Source organism: Camelus dromedarius, chromosome 9 (assembly GCF_036321535.1).
Source record: "Camelus dromedarius isolate mCamDro1 chromosome 9, mCamDro1.pat, whole genome shotgun sequence".
NCBI lineage: Eukaryota > Metazoa > Chordata > Mammalia > Artiodactyla > Camelidae > Camelus > Camelus dromedarius.
In genome coordinates, this window is record NC_087444.1 from 8365901 (window position 1) to 8384250 (window position 18350).

At 42.2% G+C, this 18350-nt stretch overlaps 1 protein-coding gene across 3 annotated transcripts in view; it reads left to right on the forward strand.

Annotated features, from left to right (window-relative positions):
- The window catches only part of CDC14A (cell division cycle 14A), a 141768-nt gene that overhangs the window by 77489 nt on the left and 45929 nt on the right, over nucleotides 1-18350 (forward strand). For all 3 annotated transcript variants that reach the window (XM_031457690.2, XM_064488763.1, XM_010975155.3), the window contains exons 8-9: nucleotides 7046-7133; nucleotides 13948-14178. In XM_031457690.2, coding sequence (XP_031313550.1) covers nucleotides 7046-7133; nucleotides 13948-14178 — 319 coding nt within the window. The remainder of the gene's footprint in view (nucleotides 1-7045; nucleotides 7134-13947; nucleotides 14179-18350) is intronic.

The window sequence follows — 18350 nt, forward strand, 5'->3', positions numbered from 1 at the left end:
CCCCTAGTAACCATAGTTTGTTGTGTCAAGACACAAATGAACTTACTTACAATTCAGTTAATTTATTGAACATTTATTAAGTACTTCTTGTTTGCTTGGTATATTTGGTAGGCCAATTTTTTTTTTCAGGAGGCTTTCTGTAATTTTCCCTCTTCAGATGTGGGGTTCTTAAGCCTTTGTTCTTATCACCTGCTGTCCTAGATTCCCGGCGTTCTTGTGCCTCATTCTGCAGACGTTATCCCGTCTGACCCTTCCCACTGGCTTCTGTCTGTAGGCTATGACATCGTCTACACGGAATTTCGTGCTGATCTATAACAGGCCGAATGTGGAAACTTTTGCTCCTGAGACATCCTAGCAACTCATAAATCATCACTGTTGCTGTCTTCACCTGAAGGCTGCTCTTCTGAGAAAAGAGCACTGCTATTCTATGAGCTAATTTCGCATTATCTTGGCCACATCGCCTTGCAGCCCATCGGGAACTATTTGTGAGAACGTGTTGGTGGGTTCTGGATGCTTGGGACTGACTCTTTCTTGAACCTTGGGCCTCTTCCATCAAGTCCTCACATCACTCTCAGAGTCTGTGTTTTAGAAATTCAGTCTGATTGTATCACTCCCCTGCGTGAAGTCCTTTATGGGCTCCGCCCTGCCTGAGAGTGTGGAGGAAATGCAGACTCCTGAATGTGGCACGAAAGGCCCTCTGGACATGGGCTCGCCCCTTCCATACTCCGTCCTTGTCCCTTCCCTCCTCCTCCCCACGTCCCCGCAGGCTCCTAGGGGGCAGTGCTTCTGCATTTGTGCCATTGCACTGCCCTTGTCCCCGCCTCCTCCCTGTGATCCTTTCTCCTCTGCTAACTCATTCTTAGCTCAGTGGGAGCTCTTCTCACACAGCGGGTGTGACACTGTTTACACACCTGTGTCTTCCCTGCACCCCAGGCACTGAGGTCAAAACCCTGTCTTACTCGTCTCTGTATCAGTAAGTAACCCCGGAGCACAGTGTACTCAGAGTGGGCAGTCGTTAAATGTTTGTAGAATGAAAGAACTAATGAATAAAGAGTGAATGAATTCTAAAAACAGAAGCAGAGCACATTTCAAGATATTTATCTAATTTGTTAAAAGTAACTACTTTTCAGTGGAAAGCGACCATACATATTAATTAAGAATCCGCTCTGATTTTGCAGTAACACTCCCAGGGGGAAATTTATTGACTAAGGTGGACAACTTCTTGAGATGATGTTTCTTTCTTTGATTACCAGCCAATCTATGCTGCAAGAATGAGTTGGTTTTTAAAATTTTTAAACCAGTCATTTGCAACACAGATTGCTAGAGATTGTAATCTTCAACCAGGGCTTGCGCGTGATGTTGATTAGTTGAGTATATGAACAGAGACTGTCCCCAGGTTGACTGTGTCATCCTTCATTGCAGTTAATGAGTAAATCGTCGAACCGATCTGGTGGTGCAGACTGCCGACGTTGCCCTTTTGTGCGTACCGTGAGAACTAGTAAGGTTTGTCAGGCCTCTCATCTCTCAGTTTGTCACCTCAGGTCAGCAGCAGGAATGATTGTGGAACATCTGAGGTGTGATGTTTCAAGGCTCTGCTTTGGATTAGAATTTGTACAGCAAACCAGAGTGTACTCTGGATGCTGCCTGATCTGCCTGCTACTTGTTCATGGATTATGGGACTGGGAAAATGTGAATTCCTGCCAGAGGGCCGGGGTCAAGCAAGCTCCAGAAGGCAGGTGTGCGGGCTTGTCCTCACACCTGGAGGAACCAGGGAGGTGTGCCTCCCACGGGGATTTGACTATTCAGAGAAGTATTAGAAGCATTTCCCTGGAGCCATCCTGTAGTGTTGATTATACCTCTCCAAGCACACGAGGTTAAGGAAGCAGGATTCCTTCCTGGACACCGCCAAAGTGGAGGGACCCAGTGTTCCCACGTCTGCTGATGCGCTGCCCCCATTGCTGGTTCATAGATTATGTGGGTTCCATCTATAAAATGTTTTGAGGTCTAAGATACTTACCATGTTTTTTTTTTTTCTTCCTCTTTAATTTTTGTTTGGCCTCTGACCCTTCTTTTACCTCCAAACTTCTTAAGAGAGCAATCTTGACTCTGTTTTAATTCAGCCAGCCAAAGGCCAGTTATGATCTGGTCTTTACTTTTGCAACTCAGGTGAAGCTGCTGATGCTCTTACAGGAGTCAGAGAAACCACATGGCTGTGCTCCGTCTTCTTCCTGCTTGATTTGCTCCGTGACCACTCTCGAATTCTAGAAACTCACTTTCTTCCCCTCACTTCTTCAGTTCTGTCTCCTGCTTTTCTCCTCCTGCCATCTCTGGCCGTGTGTCTCTGGCTCCCTTGCAAGTCCTCTCTCGTCCTTTGCCCGCCCGAAATGCTGCTGGTCTCTAGGGTCCTGTGATTTCTGGTGGGACACATTCTCCATGAATGAGGGGATAGTCTCCAAGTTTCAACAACCACGTATGTGCTGATGGCCTCAAATCTTAACGTCTTGCATACTGGAATGATGCCTGCGAACATGCACTGAATTCTTGCTCTCTGTGATTGCGTCAGCAGGGGTGTTCACTGGGCTGGGCTGTGGGAGGCGTCCCCTAAATGTTTTCTACATTTAGAGGTAAAGCCATCGTCTACAGGGAACACGCCTCTTTGCCTCTACCACACTGTCTCTCTCAAAAGCAAATCTAAAGTTATAATCTAGAGGTTATTATTTAAAGCCAAATGGCATGGACACTTAATTTAAACCAGATACCTCAAATATTGACTTTGCTTTAAGCTCATAAAGTGCCAGTCACTATAGCATATTTGGGTTTACGTAATACAGCTATACTGTCAACACTGTTTTATTGTTTTAAAGTAAGGCAATACAAAGAAGGCAGCTTCTTCATGAATAAAAAAGGCTTTGTAGTTCTGTCTTTATTTTTATTTATTTTTCATAGAATGTGTGACACACTTTAATTGGTGATCACATAAGTTGTCTCCAATTCTTTTGCAGATGCTGCTAATGTTAAAAAGTTAATATACTTATACATTCATCTTGCATGTTTCTGATTTCCTCATAGGAAAAATTCCCAGAAATTGAATTACTCTGATGAAGTGCACATAGATTTTTAAGAGTTTTTATTTCTTTACAAATTGCCCTTCAGAAATGTTTATAAATTTACACTCCTACCAGCATTATGTGAGGCTCTGAAGTTTCTTGACACATTGGAAATAATAATTTTTTAAAAATTTGCTAATTTTATGGCAAAAATGATCTCTCTGATGATTTTTTTTTGGTCTGAGGAATGATATTTATTTTTTATTTTTATTTTTATGTATTATTTTTCATATTTTTTCCATTATGGTTTATTACAGGATATTGAATATAGTTCCCTCTATCGTCATTTTTAAAATAGTCTTTGTGCCATGGTTAACCTCTTATGTACTTGTATTACAGCACTTAAAGTTTAATGCAACTTTTTCTTTAACGGGTGTCTTAGTTTGGCTGCCCTAACAAAATGCCATAGACTGTGTGGCTTAAACAGACATTTATTTCTCAGTGTTTTGGAGGCTGGGAAGTCCCAGATCAAGGCACTGGCAGATTTGGTGTCTGGTGATGGATGGCCCTCTTCCTGGTTCAGAGGTGTCCACATTCTTCCGCATCCTCACAGACGGAGCTCTCTCTTTTATAAGGTTGCTAATCCCATTCATAAGGGCTCCATCTTCATGACCTAATCACCTCCCAGATGGCCCATTTCCTAATACCGTCACATTGGAGATTCGGTTTCAACATCTGAGTTTCGTGGGGACACCAACATTCAGTCTAGAGCAGTGGGTGGAATGGAGATGATACCACACCTGCCTCAGAGCGATGCTCTGAAGATGCAGTGAGCTGTGTGTAACAGAGGAGCGCCTGGCACAGAGTCCGTGGCACACGTGTGTTCACTGCTGTTATTAGTGTTAGTTGTCCCTTGTTTTCAGACTCCTTCAGAGCACAGAGGAACTGCTTTTTATTATTTTATGTGTGACACCAAGTTACAGTCTTTGCTACGTAATAAAGGCTTAGAAAACGTTTTAATGAATGTTGAATTGTGCTTAAAAGCTGTTTATCCATGTCTTAAAAACATGTATTGATAAAAGGAATCAGTCCTATAACTGTCGACCTGAAGGTCTGTCTTTTCTGTCTTACTGTCTATTTTGGTGGTAAAAAGGCCAAATGTTTTTCAGTTTTTGGACTAGAAAATATATCTGTGACTGTTACAACAGAGGCATGCTTTACTGGCACAGACGTGTTTCTTAGAAGTTGTAGAAACTCATGTTTTCAAGCCAAATTATACTTTATTCACTTTTTATTTTTTTTTTTCAGTTTTAATGCTGTTACTTACTTCATAGGAAACTTTGATTTTTTTTTTCAAATTATATTTTAAATGCATGAAGAGAGTTAGCCATTCCAAAGAAATCTGGTGAATCTTTTGTAGACTGAAGGATTCCGTAGTAATGTGAATATTAATACCTAAATGTATCAGTTTCAAGAATTCAGATTTGAATTTAGGAGTTTCCTTGTAGTGAAGGATCCCTGTGGTTTTTCTGCATGGTGCTTAATAGGCTGTAGGCTTTGGACTAAAAGAGGTAACATCATTCTCTTACCTCATTCTTGCTTAGATGTTTGTTTATAAAATGTGGTTGTGTTGGAAAGTACCTTAAGCTCCGGTCTGATCTAGATTTCTTGGAAGTCTGTGTGTGCATGTGTGTGTGCGTGCGCACGCGTGCACGTGCATTTAATTAGAAAAACCAATGAATATCATCTTAAATATCCTATCATTGATAAATACTGACATTTGTATACTTCACTGTGAAGGAAGGCACAGACATTAATTTTGGAAGCTTTCCAAAGTAAGGTTAATGTTATATTAGTCAGTTAAAATTGTAACTTCCTTACTCATTTTTTTTCAGATTTAGATCTAAGACACAAATCTCTTTGTTTACTCCATCAACCTTATCCAAGCTATTGAATATAGCCCAATATTACCTAATGTTTATCTTTTTGGGTAGGCAGATTTGTAAATATATTCTTTTGGTTCTGTGAGTCCATTGCCTATCTCCATATGATTGATTATAAAAGGTTACTATTTAACGGAACGGATGTCTATAATCCCAAAGAAACAGACATAGCACAATGTGTTTATCCAGGCCTACTTCATGGTCAAGGGTACAGGAATGGTGAGCACAGAAACTTGTTTTCTTCTACTGTTCGTAAGATAACTGCTTTTAGCCTTTTGATGATTACAGCATACCTTTATTTTTGAATTTTTAAATAATGTTTTAAGCTTAAGAATTACTTGAGAAGGATATTGGACCGTTTGATTTGAGACTGCTTTATTTAAATCAGAAAATGTTTAATTACCGTAAAGAGTTGTATATTAGATTCTTTATTAAAATTGTTCTAAATAGATAGTTGTGCTTGAGATTTAATTTGGCATGTGTAATCACAACACTCATAGCATCTCTAAGATTTTATTTAGGGCATTGTGGATATTTTATTACAATGTTTATTACAATTAGATTAATACAGTTCAGACAATTAAAAGGTGTCATATAAAGTTTCATTTATAACTTTTTATAACTGGAAAGAGACATCCGCATTTTAAACATGAAAATTGTACAGCGAAGTTTTGATTTTCATGGAAATCAAATCCAACGAGTAGTTATAAGTAATGAAAGTAGAGCCCCGGATTTCCTTGGTGGCATCTCTCCAGTTCAACAAATACTTACGAGCTGTTACGGCGGAGTGCAGACTCCGTATTGGACAGATTCCTACCGCTGAGGTCTGTGCCACGTAGTGGAGGAGAGAGCCTTTCGTGTGGATGCCCTTGGCCCAGCAGAGAGGACCGCCTTCCTTTCCTGCCCAGGGAGGTGTCTATGCAGTGCTATGGAGGGTGGAGACCTGGAGACAAGAAGCTGCGCCTGGTGGTGGGGGTGTGAGTGGGACTGGGGTTGGGGGTGGGCTACAGTGCTTCTGGGAAGAAGAGACACATATATATTTGTAATGCATTGCACAACTGTGTCCCAGTTGCCTGCAGAGTCTTGGGAACCCTCAGCTGTGCCTCAGTGTTTCATGGGTTCAGAGGCAGACCTGGAAGGGAAGGCAGTGAAGGAGACAATGAGCAGTGGGAGGGTGCTCGGCCCCTTGCCTGGCCTTTCAGGCCTTTTCTGAGGATCCTGGAATGTGTAGACCAGAGGCCAACAGCTGGTGGTCAAAGTCAGCCCATGGGTGTGTTTCATTTGGTTTCCTAGTATTTAAAAACTTAATTTAAAACAGTCAACATTTCAAACATAGAGTTTACATGGAAATCCAGTTGGAAAGTGGGCTGCATTTAGTCACTTTCCTACGGGCAGTTGGCCGGAGCTGAGGAACGGTTGCCTTTGTTTATGTCTCCTGCGTGACCCTTGTAGCTGTTTGGGTTTGCAGCCCCCGCAGTGGACCTTGGCCGGCTCCAGTTTGTGGTACCCCTTGAGGGTACGATAAGCCTCTGTCCCTCACTCCTGCCTTCTGTTTCCCAGTCCGAAAATCAGCACCGGCAACAGATATCAACCTATAGACACAAACAGAAAATGAAGGTGTGTTCATCATGACTCTGATATTTATAGGTTTTTTTTTCTTTGTTTATAGTATGTTTACCATGTTCATGGAAAGTGCTTATATTTTCTGTCTTCTCTTATTTTCCTTATTACTGGGACAAGCAATGTTTGTGTTCATTTCATTTCATTGCAGAGTGGCCAGGAGACAGTTACTTTAAGCAAAGTGCATCCACTTTAAAGTTTTCTAAACTTTTCATATAGTCTAGACAAATTTTTTCCTGAAGCGGGTTGAATTCATAAACATCATTTTGAGAATCAGATGCGTGTTTTTATCTTAAGCTATATTATTTTGTCTTCATATCTGTCCAATTAGTCTAGTACTAACAGGGTGAAAAGCAGTTTTATTTGTAAGGATTTCCTAAATTGTATAAGGATTATAAAATATTTTTCTTCTCTTTTCTTACAAAATTCTCCCAGCGAGTTGAAAATGGTGACTTCAACTGGATTGTTCCAGGAAAATTTTTAGCATTTAGTGGACCACATCCAAAAAGCAAAATTGAAAATGGTAGGTTTTTCTTTATTTTACCCTCCAAAAATTTATTTCAGTTTACCTTCTCTAATTTCTTAATTTCCTCAGATAATCTTTACATTTGGTAATATTTTCCAGGGAATATTTATTGATTAAAAAAATGGAACAGTAGTAATAGTGTGTTAAATGTTAGCGTTCAGTAAGTGGAACTATAATCACTGTTTTAAAACTAGCACATTTTTAGGTTGCTATAAATAGGGTGTTCGCTTTACCTGGCCCAGTGATCAAAGGAGAATCTGAGAAACAAACTGCTCAAAACAAGGAGCCGATTGCTGAAATCCGTCAGTGGTTCTCTGGCTGATTTGCTGGTAGAGTGCTACGCATCAAGGTCTTCTCTGGGGGCACATGTTGAATAGTGATGACGATGATGACCATGGGTGTTATTTATGAACTTTTTTACTGTGTGCTAGTTACTGTCTAATCACAGCATCACCTCATTCAGTGCACTCACAAGTCTGTGAGGTGTAGGTACTCTTATCTCCATTTTACAGAGGGGGAAACTGAGGCTTATGAGTAGGGAATTTGCCCCAGGTCACAAAGTACCCGGCAGCCCCAGTGGTACTCCAACCCCAGCGCTGGGCTCCTAAACATTGCCGCTACACTCATCTATTCAGTTCCGTCATGGCAACTAGGAATAATTTTCTAGCTGAGAGGGATTGGATAACTTATTTGCAGTATATATATAACTAGGGGCATATAGAAGAAGAAAAGGCAAAAGAAAATAATAAGCCTCGAATAAAACATGATCAGCTGTGTGAGTTTCCCATTCATATGTATTTCTACTTATTTATTTATTTTTAACCTAACATTCCCTAGAATACAAGTAATGATAGGCACCAAACGTTTAAGAATAATTTATGGGAGGAGAGAAGTACATAAAATTAAAAAAAAAACCAAAACACCCATGAACATATCAGCTCCCTTTTTGCTCTCTGTCCGGTCACAGAGCTGGAACAGTCGTCCTCTGAGGGAATGTAATTTGAAACTCCTAGTCTAGACTTCTTCTTTTTTCATCACCATCACCACCACCACCATCATCATCATCACTTATTCTAAAATCATCATCATCATCATCACTTATTCTAAAATCTAGTTTCGCTGTATATGGTTATTCGTGCATTTTGATTTGATAATTTGTTTGGGTCTCTGTGCACGTGCTCATCATTTCACACCTGGGACATCTCTCCAGGGAGCTCTGCTTGAATCACAGTTTTCCTCTGGGGATGGGTGGTCCAGGTCCTTCGAGTTATCCTAACAAATAGGAGGTCTCTGTCCCGAAGCCAGAATTAGATTTTCTCATTCACCAGTTTGCTTGTGAATCTTTTTAGCCCCAGACATTGATTGATTAACCTTTTGTCCTGTTGGGTTGTATTTGTTGAGGGCTTGGGGAAACCACTTTCTCTTGGTCTTACAAACCAGGATTGATTAAACCTCCCTCTGGTCTTTTGTGAAAAATGATCTGACTTGGATACAGAAAACCTCAGTCGGAGTAGGTTTGTTGTTGGGAATTCATTTGGCGAAAGTGAAAGAATTTTGCCATTTAGGATTCACCTGTTTTATGAAATTTTCTTAAAGAGAAAGTAAGAAATATAATTTAAAAAACCATTTAAAATATTTTTATGGAAATAATAGATGCTTTTTGAAAAGAAGAAAATGCAGATGAAATAATAAAACCAGCATAAAAGTGACCTATAATTCTACCCAAGTTTTCTAGGTTTACTAGTTGGTGGTGGGATTACTGGGGATTTTAATTTTCTTTCCAGCTGCTTCTTTATACTTTTTGTATGTATTTTTTTCTCAAAGAACACACACACACACTTATAAAAATATTTCTTTTCTTCTTGTTTACCAGCATGGAGTCATAATACGATTACTGTCTTACAGCAGCTTTTTTCATTTAATATATCACAGAGTTCTTTCCATGGCAGTAGCTATGAATCTTCATTATAATTTTTAATGTTTGCATTCAATGATTGTGCCATGATTTTGTTAACAAATCAATTAATTTTTGAATGAGATCTAAGTCATTTACACTTTTTCGCTTTTAAAAAACCGCAGTAGTTGGCACGCGTGTCTATACATTTTTTTTTACATTCTTTTTTTATACATTTTTTTTGCAGCTCTACTTCCTTCTCTAAATTCCTAGAATCACTAGATAAAAGGATATGAATATTTTGTGTGTCAATTCTTAATTGCCACAAATCTTTAAAAACTCTTTTTGGCCCCACGTGGCAATACAGGGAGTAATTAGCCACCACTTGCGTGTGCCAGGAGTGGTGCTGAGCTTTTCGTGCGCACCCCACCTGTTTACTAATCAGAGCCACCCTCTGGAGCAGGTGGTGGTAGTTCTGTGGAAGAGAAGATGGAAGCTTGGTAACCTAACTTGCCCAGGTTCACAGGGCTGGAAAGTGGCAGCGTGTCTCTGATTCCAAATTCTGTGTTCTTTTTAATTTTACTACAGAGGAAGTACATGTTCATCATAGAAAATTTAAGCAGTCCAGCTAAAAAGTCACCTGCACTTATATAATCTAGAAATCACCACTGTTAAGATATTGCTCTATATGCATCTTTTTATCTATGCATGTATTTTGCCCCCTCACACTGAGGAAAAAAGGTCTGAACATGCTGCTTACCTGATACCTGCCAGTTTTTATGATGTGTAGCACAATTCCATTTAAGGCTGTTGTTGGTAAAATACTGATATTTTACTGGAATCCCCATTTTAAGATCTGATACTCACTGGAAGCTTCATCATAGTTTTTGTAAAGGGCTTTAACTTTGTAAATCCTTTTGGACTTAAGACAATAATTTTATGATGGAATTAATGAACTTGCTCCAATGACGGTGAAATCCTGGTGCGTTCTTCTTTCCTTTTGAGTTGGAAAAACCCTTTGTTTCCTGAGATAACTACAAGTCATTTCAGGGATTTGTTAGTAGGAAAGTTAGATTTTTAAGCTATTTTTAACACTCAAATAGCTGTTGCTAGGATGTAGCAAAAGGAAGCCCTAAAATCTTTCTCGGGATCGGGCAGAATGCATTCTAACAGCCTTAAGTGCGGGCTGCGTCAGCAGAGACCAAGCAGGGGTGTTTTGCAGCCGTCTCTGTTCGCATTGTTTTGACACAGGGGAAGACAGGAGCCCTACCTTTTTTGGTTAAACAAGTTTGAATTGATAAATGAATAATATAGCAGTAGAACAAAGCATATTTTGGATTTCAAGTTTTCCCCCCAAACCCCCAAATTCTCAGGTGGCAATATCCTTCTCATCTCTGATAAAAAAGAAAGAGGGAAGAGGGTGTAGCTGTGGTTGAGCTCACGCATAGCATGCGTCAGGTCATGGCTGTCATCCCCAGTACCTCTGTTACATAAAAATAAAATAATAAGTAAGTAAACCTAGTTACCCCCCACCCCCCCAAAAAAAGAAAGAAAAAAGAGGGAGAATAGGAAGAAGAAAGAAAACACAGAGAAAGACAGTTTGAGATGGGAATCCAGCAGTTAGAAGCGTCAGCGCGCTCACTGAAGGAGAAGCCAGGTGTGACGAGCCTGGGCTGCTTCCGCCCCTAATTGGCTGTGTGAGCTTCCGCGAGTCCCTCAGCGCTTCTCAGCATCAGTTCCCTCATATGTCAAATGGGGGAAATAAGATGCACATGGTAGGCATTTGGTGAGGAGTAGAAATATTATAGGAAGTACCTTGCACAGTATCAGGCACATTAATAGGTGTTCTTTAGATAGCAGATATTCTGATTGCATTTTTTAATCATTTTTATGAATTTTTTATCATTCACATTTTTATCATGAACCTAAAAACATTTTATTACATATTTTTTTTGCTTTCCACATTTGCCTGCCTATTTTGCAGTTTTTACTTTTAATAACGAGTGGGTGGGCTAGTCATTAAACTCAACTGTTCTTCAGTTCCCTAACTTTAAATGAGGAGCTGGGAAGAGACGAATTCTGCAATCTCTCTTAGCTTTGAAATTGTTTCTGTTGGGTCAGCGCCAGGGCCCGGCCTGTGCTTTACCGATGCCAGGGCGCCATCTAGCGGCCAGATGGAGTAAGGGTCGGATGAATGTTTCCTCAGCTCCGTGCACTTTTCTAAATCCAGTCCCCCATCAGAAGCACCCAAATACACTGAAAACACCCGCAAACAGTTGTTCAGAAGTCAGAGGATATTGTCACTGTTTGTTGGCTATAACTCGTTTTTGAGAATTTTTAAATAAACTTGCTCACCAACTGTAGGAAGTAAAGCTCCTAATTTTCATGTAATGTCCTTTTTGAGATCTAACCAATAGAATCAAGTTAGATTTTACCTGAAACCATCCCCAGCACAGGCCCTGGAAGTTGACTGCCAGGGCTCAGATGCTGCCTCTGTGTCTTCCTAGCAGTGTGTGCAAGGGCCAGTTCGCTTTTTCAGGCACCAGTGGCTGATTGTAAAGTTTAATGAGATGATACACGTGAAGCACTTAGCTTAGGGCCTGGCACACAGTAAGCACTTAATAAATGTTAGATGTGGCTGTTACCATTATTGTTACTATTTTGGTGACCTATTGCCACATTTGGATAACTGTCCAGTGTTCTTTTCTCAAAAGATACACATGGTTGAATAGTAGGTTTAAGTATATTATCTGTAATGCTGTTTACTCCTGCTAGATGTTCCTATACGAAAAGAGAAGTTCTTACAGCCTTGGTGAGGAGCAGAAGGGACAGATACCAAGCAAACCATTAGCACACTTCATGACAGGTGTCATGGTATGCTAGGAACCCAGAGTCAGAAGCACTCGCCAGCTGTCACACCAGGGGATGGCTGCTGGGACCCGACTCTCATGAAATGCGCCTTCCTGCCAAGCCCTGATGAGATCTTCACTGTGAAGGGTTTTCGCGTTCCCAGTGTGCTCATGAGCCCTCTCCTTCTCATTCCTTCACAGTAGAAAAGCTGTTTCCTTGTGCCAACCACAGTTCTTTTTCCCTTTAGGCTGGAAAATGATTTGAGCAAATAAAGCAACTAGGAAAACAGATTTGATTTTTTTTCCACATTGAAAAGCATCCATTTTATTTTCTTAATGTGTGTGTATAAGTCACGATTTCAACACAGAAGATTGTAAATAAGCTATGTATTACTTGTTTGCTCGAAAGCAGCATGGCTTGTGAAAATCTGGTCTGAGGATTAGTTAGCCTGTTTGCCAATTCTGCCTCCATCCATTGTGTGACCTTGGACTAGTGAGGGCTTTGGTTGTAGGCAGCAGAACCAACTCTGGTAAATTAAACCAAAAAGGCATATTGGAATGATGTTGCGGGGCTCACAGCCTCCAAGGGAAGGCTGGAAAATGAGGCTTAGATCATGAACAGGATCTAAGGGAGATCATTGACCAGCAGGGTCCAGGCAGGAATGGAAACCACTTTATTTCAAACAGAGTGAATGCAGTATAAAGAATTTGTTAGAGAGAAGGCTAAAAAGTAAAAGAGCAACTCTGGAAAAAAAAAAAAAAACAACAAACCCCAGCATATTAAGGAGGAAATAGCGGCTGCCTTTAAGGCTGTGGGGACAGCTTGGCTGGGGCCAGGAGCTCTGAAGGGCGTGCCACACAGCCAGGGCTTGCGTTTTGGGGGCTGACGGGTAGAGACGGTGAGGCTGGGCTGCAGGCTGGTGCCAGGGGTGCCTCCTGCGGCTGAAGCCATGCTGGCAGGAAAACAGCCCCGCCTCTGGCCTCCACCTGCTCCAGACGTGCTTTAGAGCCTCCCATCTTTCTAAATGACAGGAAGCCAGTGGGAAAGGTAGGGGGAAATATCATATGTGGACCCCAGCCCTGGCATATGAGAGCTGGCCTGCAACTAAGAGAAGATAGGAAATGACCAGCAGATGCAAGGTTTGAGGCAGCAGGAAACAGAGCCAAGGACACAGTGCAGAAACTACTGGTTCACTTTGCTGGCCGCTGGAGCCCACTGTCATGAATGAGTTCTGAGTAAGATAGTCTCACCTGATATGCGCTGAATGGGTTCCAGCTGTGCTGATCAGGGCCCCCTTAACCCCTGGGGCGGCTGGGCAAGGCCTGCAGTGGCCAAAGCCCCCAGTGGTCACCCTGCTTGACTGGCTGAGTCTAGGTCATGTGTCTGTAACCAGCTGACAGCAGCCCCCAGGGGTACTCTGTTGATGCCGGACCCTCTCATAGCAGAAGAGAGGTCAGGAGCTGACTGCTTGTTCTCGTCAAAAAAAAAAAAAGAAGATGTCCTCAAAGAAGGATTACTCAACCTCTTTTGGTTTCCTAACCTGTTATATGGGGTTTACTATTTTTATCTTGATAGGTTGTTTAGAGAAGTATAGGAAATTGTATGCCACTGTGACTTGTACATGGTAGGTGCTTAATAATCCATCTCTTTTTGTGGGAGATTGCACTGAGAGTAAAACCATCCATCTGGCAAAAAAGCCTTTAACTGTAAGTCAAAAGTATTTGTCACGAGGAGTAAAAAGCACAGAGAGTCGTTCCAGGCTTTTTGCACATTTGAGCGCCCCAGGGCGGCCTTGGTTTGGCTTGGGAGAAGTGTGTTCCCAGGATGTGAGTCCTAGAGGTTGAGGTTTTGAACATTCATGAGCCATTTCCAGTACTTAGAAGAAATTTTTTCCCTTCCTATGGTGTTTGCTCGTTATTTAGACTTTAGGCTGCTGGGACCGACTCTCATGAAATGCGCCTTCCTGCCAAGCCCTGATGAGATCTTCACTGTGAAGGGTTTTCGCGTTCCCAGGTTCCGGAAGGTGGAACGTGTGCCTTCTGCTTACAGCTCCTCTTTTCCTCCCAGGTTATCCTCTTCACGCTCCCGAAGCCTACTTTCCTTATTTCAAAAAGCATAATGTGACTGCCATCGTGAGGCTGAACAAAAAGATTTACGAGGCGAAGCGCTTCACGGACGCGGGCTTCGAGCACTACGACCTCTTCTTCATCGACGGCAGCACGCCCAGCGACAGCATCGTGCGGAGGTTCCTGAGCATCTGCGAGAACGCGGAGGGCGCGATCGCCGTCCACTGCAAAGGTGCGGGCGAGCCGCGAGGCCTCGGGCGTCGGGGCTTCTGAGAGGGGGTGGGCCGAGAGACAGCAGGCCATGTGAAACAAAGCAGTTAGTGTCTTAGCGGGGAAAAAGTCACGTTTGGTTTCAGAAAACGAGAACGCAAACAAGGGTTGTTCGTTACCCTTTCTCCTTCTCTTGCAAAATTGCCCATCTTTCCCCCATCGTCCTTCACCCATCTGATATTAACGCTCCCATTATTTGACCCAGCTATCTGGAGCCCGGCTGCACCCTCCCTGCACCCCTCCCCTCCCCTCTTGGTCTTTTGCATCACGGAACAGAGTGTCTCCCCAGCCCATTGCCTGGGGACCGCAGCATACCGGGGTCATCGCCAGCGTCCTTGCCACGGATGTGTTACTGCCTCTTTGAATGACTGAAAGACTTGGTTATATAAATACATCCCTGGTCTCTAGGGGTGAGTACCTTGGGGCAAAGGTTGTTCAGATTATAGGAGATGTAGGGTTGCCAGATTTAGCAAATAAGAATACAGGACACCCAGTTAAATCTGAATTTTAGATGAACTGTTTATCTAAAGGTTTCCTGTTCACAGACGCCGACTTCGAGCACTTCGACCTCGTTTATCTTTTTTAGTGTGTCTCAAACTTTGCACCGAACATACACTCTGCATTTTACCTCGCAGCCTTCTGTCAGCTGCTCAGAAAATATGAAATAACATTTGGTCTAAGCCTGCTTGTTAGACTCTGAGGAGGCTCACAGTCTAGATTTTCCAGCACGGTTAAGGTATTTTACTGGGGTCCTTGATTTCCGTGAGGAGGAACCACTTTTGGCCGCGGAGCACATGCAGCTCTTCATTCTGCCGCTGGGTGGTGCTGTTCTCCGGTTTCCGAGTCTGAGAGCCGGTTTGTCTCGTTTTATGCTAATTGTCTAGTAGGTGTTGGGGATTGTGCTGCTCTTTTCCTGTGCCTGGTGCTGCTGTAACTGACTTACTCAGATGAGCATGGCTTTAGTTCTGACAGAAATTAAAATACCATTTTGTAGGCCCTTGTTTCTATGTTTAAGAATTGAGTAGGTGGAGGTACTTTGCCGAGCACGTGAGCAGCAACGAGAAGCTGCATTTTGCCGGAGCCCCGGCGAGGGAAACGAGCTGCATGTGGCCCCCGGCTTCGCTGAGGCCTCCGTCTGCCAGGCTCCGTCCTCGGTGACGAAGGCCCCTCCCGCTCCTCCGGTTTCTCGGCGGGATGGGGCCCTGCCTTGCCGGACCTCCTTTCTCCGGGGTCGGGTGGTGCATCTGTTGGGCAGGTGTCTTTTTGCTCACTCCTTGTAGACGCCTGCTTTCCTTTCTGCCAGGTCACAGTCGGGGGGCGGTGAGCTGGCTTGCGCCTGATGTGATCCAGCCTGACTTTACCTCTCCATCCCATTTTGCTAAAGACTGCCCAGGCCCAAGGAAAAGCCTGCATTTCACATGCGGTCGGCCCTCTGTATCCGTGGGATCCCCCTTCCACCAATTCGGCTGCCAGAGACTCCAGCATCTGCGGATTTTGTTATCCGCGGGGTCCGGGAACCAATCCCTCGCGGATACCAAGAGAGGACCGTATTTCAAGTTATCCCTGGAATTTGAGAGCTAATGGGAATATGGCAGCAACTAACGTTTAACAGGAGATATGTGGTCTTTTTAAAGTTTATTTTTGTGTCATAAAAGTCAGTATTTTTTCCTGGGATTAATTTGGCCTTATTTCCTAGTCAATTAGTTTAACGCTTACCAACTCACATGATTTCTCTGTGTGTCGTGTCTTGGATTGACAAATTTAAGGGAGAAGAAATGCAAAGTTTTCATTAAAACTCAGGATCTCTCTCTTTTTTCTTCCTAAGTTTTTAATTTTTAATTTTTTTATTGAGGTATAGTTGATATACAATAATATAGAAGCTATAAGTGTACAATATAGTCATTCACAACTTTTAAAGGTTATGCTCCATTTATAATTATTATAAAATATTGGCTATATTCCTCGTGTTGTATAATATATCCTTGTAGCTTATTTTATACTTCATAGTTTGTGCCTCTTAATCCCCTCCCCCTATTTTCCCCTCCTCTCTTCCCTCTCCCTGCTGGTAACCCCTAATTTGCCCACTATATCTACGAGTCTGTTTCTTTTTTTTGTTACGTTTACTAGTTTGTTGTACTTTTTAGATTCCACCTATAACTGATATATTTGTCTTTCTCTGTCTGACTTATTTCACTTAAAACTCAGGCTCTCTCTTGATAGCACTCCTCACCTAACAAACATGGGAAAAATAAAACTCTCTGGTGTTAAGCATTCTTGTTACAGACATCCTCTTTATTACGTCCTTGGCCTGTGAATGGTGACCTTGTAAGAAATGTTAAGGAATATATATATGTTATATTGTAGAGATTTTTATATTTTAATCAGGATCTTTAGCACTGAGGTCAGTTTTTACATAGGAAGGTCACATTCACATGTGGTGGCATTTATTTGAGAGTGTTATTCCACTTGCCTCCACTTGTACACACATGTAGGATTGTTCTATAAGGATTACACCTTCGATTTAATTACAGCTGTATTGCTTTTAATAGCATACTTAGCTACTATTGGCATGTTAATTATTTTGACATCTGCCCTAATTAGGTGAGCTTAATTTTCTGGGAATTAAAGCAGCACTAAGCATTTTAATTGAACTGCAGGAGGAGGGAGAGAGGATCTTATCACGGTGTCAAATGAACTTTGGTGGTGCTGAGAAGAGCGACTACTTCACGCCTCAACATAAAGTACTAAAAATAGAGACAAACCAGAAACTAATTTGCTGGGAATGTGTGAAATCTTACAACGATTCAGTATCTGCAGTTTGCCTTCTGCTTGATAAAAGGAATGGCTCTGATGTCGTGAAACTTTCTGGCACAAATAATCATTAAGAAGCCGGCAACATTGTGATGTTCCAGTCTGTGATTTTTGTTGTGCTGTAGGCATTTCAGAAAATGCCTGGGACTGGAAGGCCATCAGCGTTCCACCCGGTATAAATAGAAGACTTTTCAGCGTCTTCTCTCCCTATGCCAGGGAGCCCTTTAATTATGAACACTTCAAAAAATTTGTTGAAGTTTTTATAGAAACTTAGTGAAATGTTCTTATTCTGTTGAATTGTGGTAAGAGCGCCTAAGTATTGAGTGCTAAGTAGGTTCTTTTTATAGATATAAATTATAGACTTTTAAAAAGGGGGAGGCAACTTTAGTTTCAGAGAAATTTGAAAAATTTCTGCACCACCTTATTTTTTTGGTGTGTGTGAGTGATGAGGTGCCTAACCCAGGGGACGAGGGAGCGGGCAGCCTCTTGCAGGAGGGGAGGGGAGGGGAGCCGGAGAGGTGGTGGTGTCTGGGTGGAGAAGGAGGTGTTCTCACCAGACAGAGACTCCAATCGGTGGTTTGAGGCGAGGACCCTGTCGGCCATCCAGGCTTCCTGCCCCAGGCTGTCCAGCTGTGTTTTTATCAACACAATTATCTGCAGTCTTGTCAGATGTCTGGGGCACTGACAACTCTGCGGAAACAAAGTATCTGCTCTGGGCAGAAACATGAAGTAGATTCTTCTAGTATAGGAAGAAAGTCCTCCTGAGACCATGATTAAGCTTCATTCTTCTCTGAAGAATGTGGATGCTTGATCTGGGGCAAAATGTACTTCAGATGAAAACAGGTCACTCACACACATGCACACATACACCCGCGCATCTAAGAAAACAGTGTCTAAGTGTAATTTTGAAAAAGGAAGGGTTAATGGAAGGGAAATGCCAGGCCTCTATAAACATGAGCTTGGTTGTAATTTCTTCCACATTTTTGATGGATTCGCAACCTCCGGGTAATAATGCCCCCAAGGGGGCAAAACTATTTTTGGGTGGTAAACACAGTTTCCTTTTTCTGTATAAAGAGCAGATTTACACATAGTACACATAAAGAGACATGCAGTCTACCTCTGGCGGCAAAATCATGGGGGGCAATTAGGAAAAAAAAAAAGCCTGGAGAGGCTGTTGTTTGGGGAGAGGTGAGGGGGCAGTAGTGAAGAAAGGCTGAGAAACACTGATTTAGAGACATACTTCTTTTTTTTTTTTCACATATTCACATTTATGAAACTAGGGTAGCTCGGAAAATTGATAGCATATCATAGTTTGATTTTTTT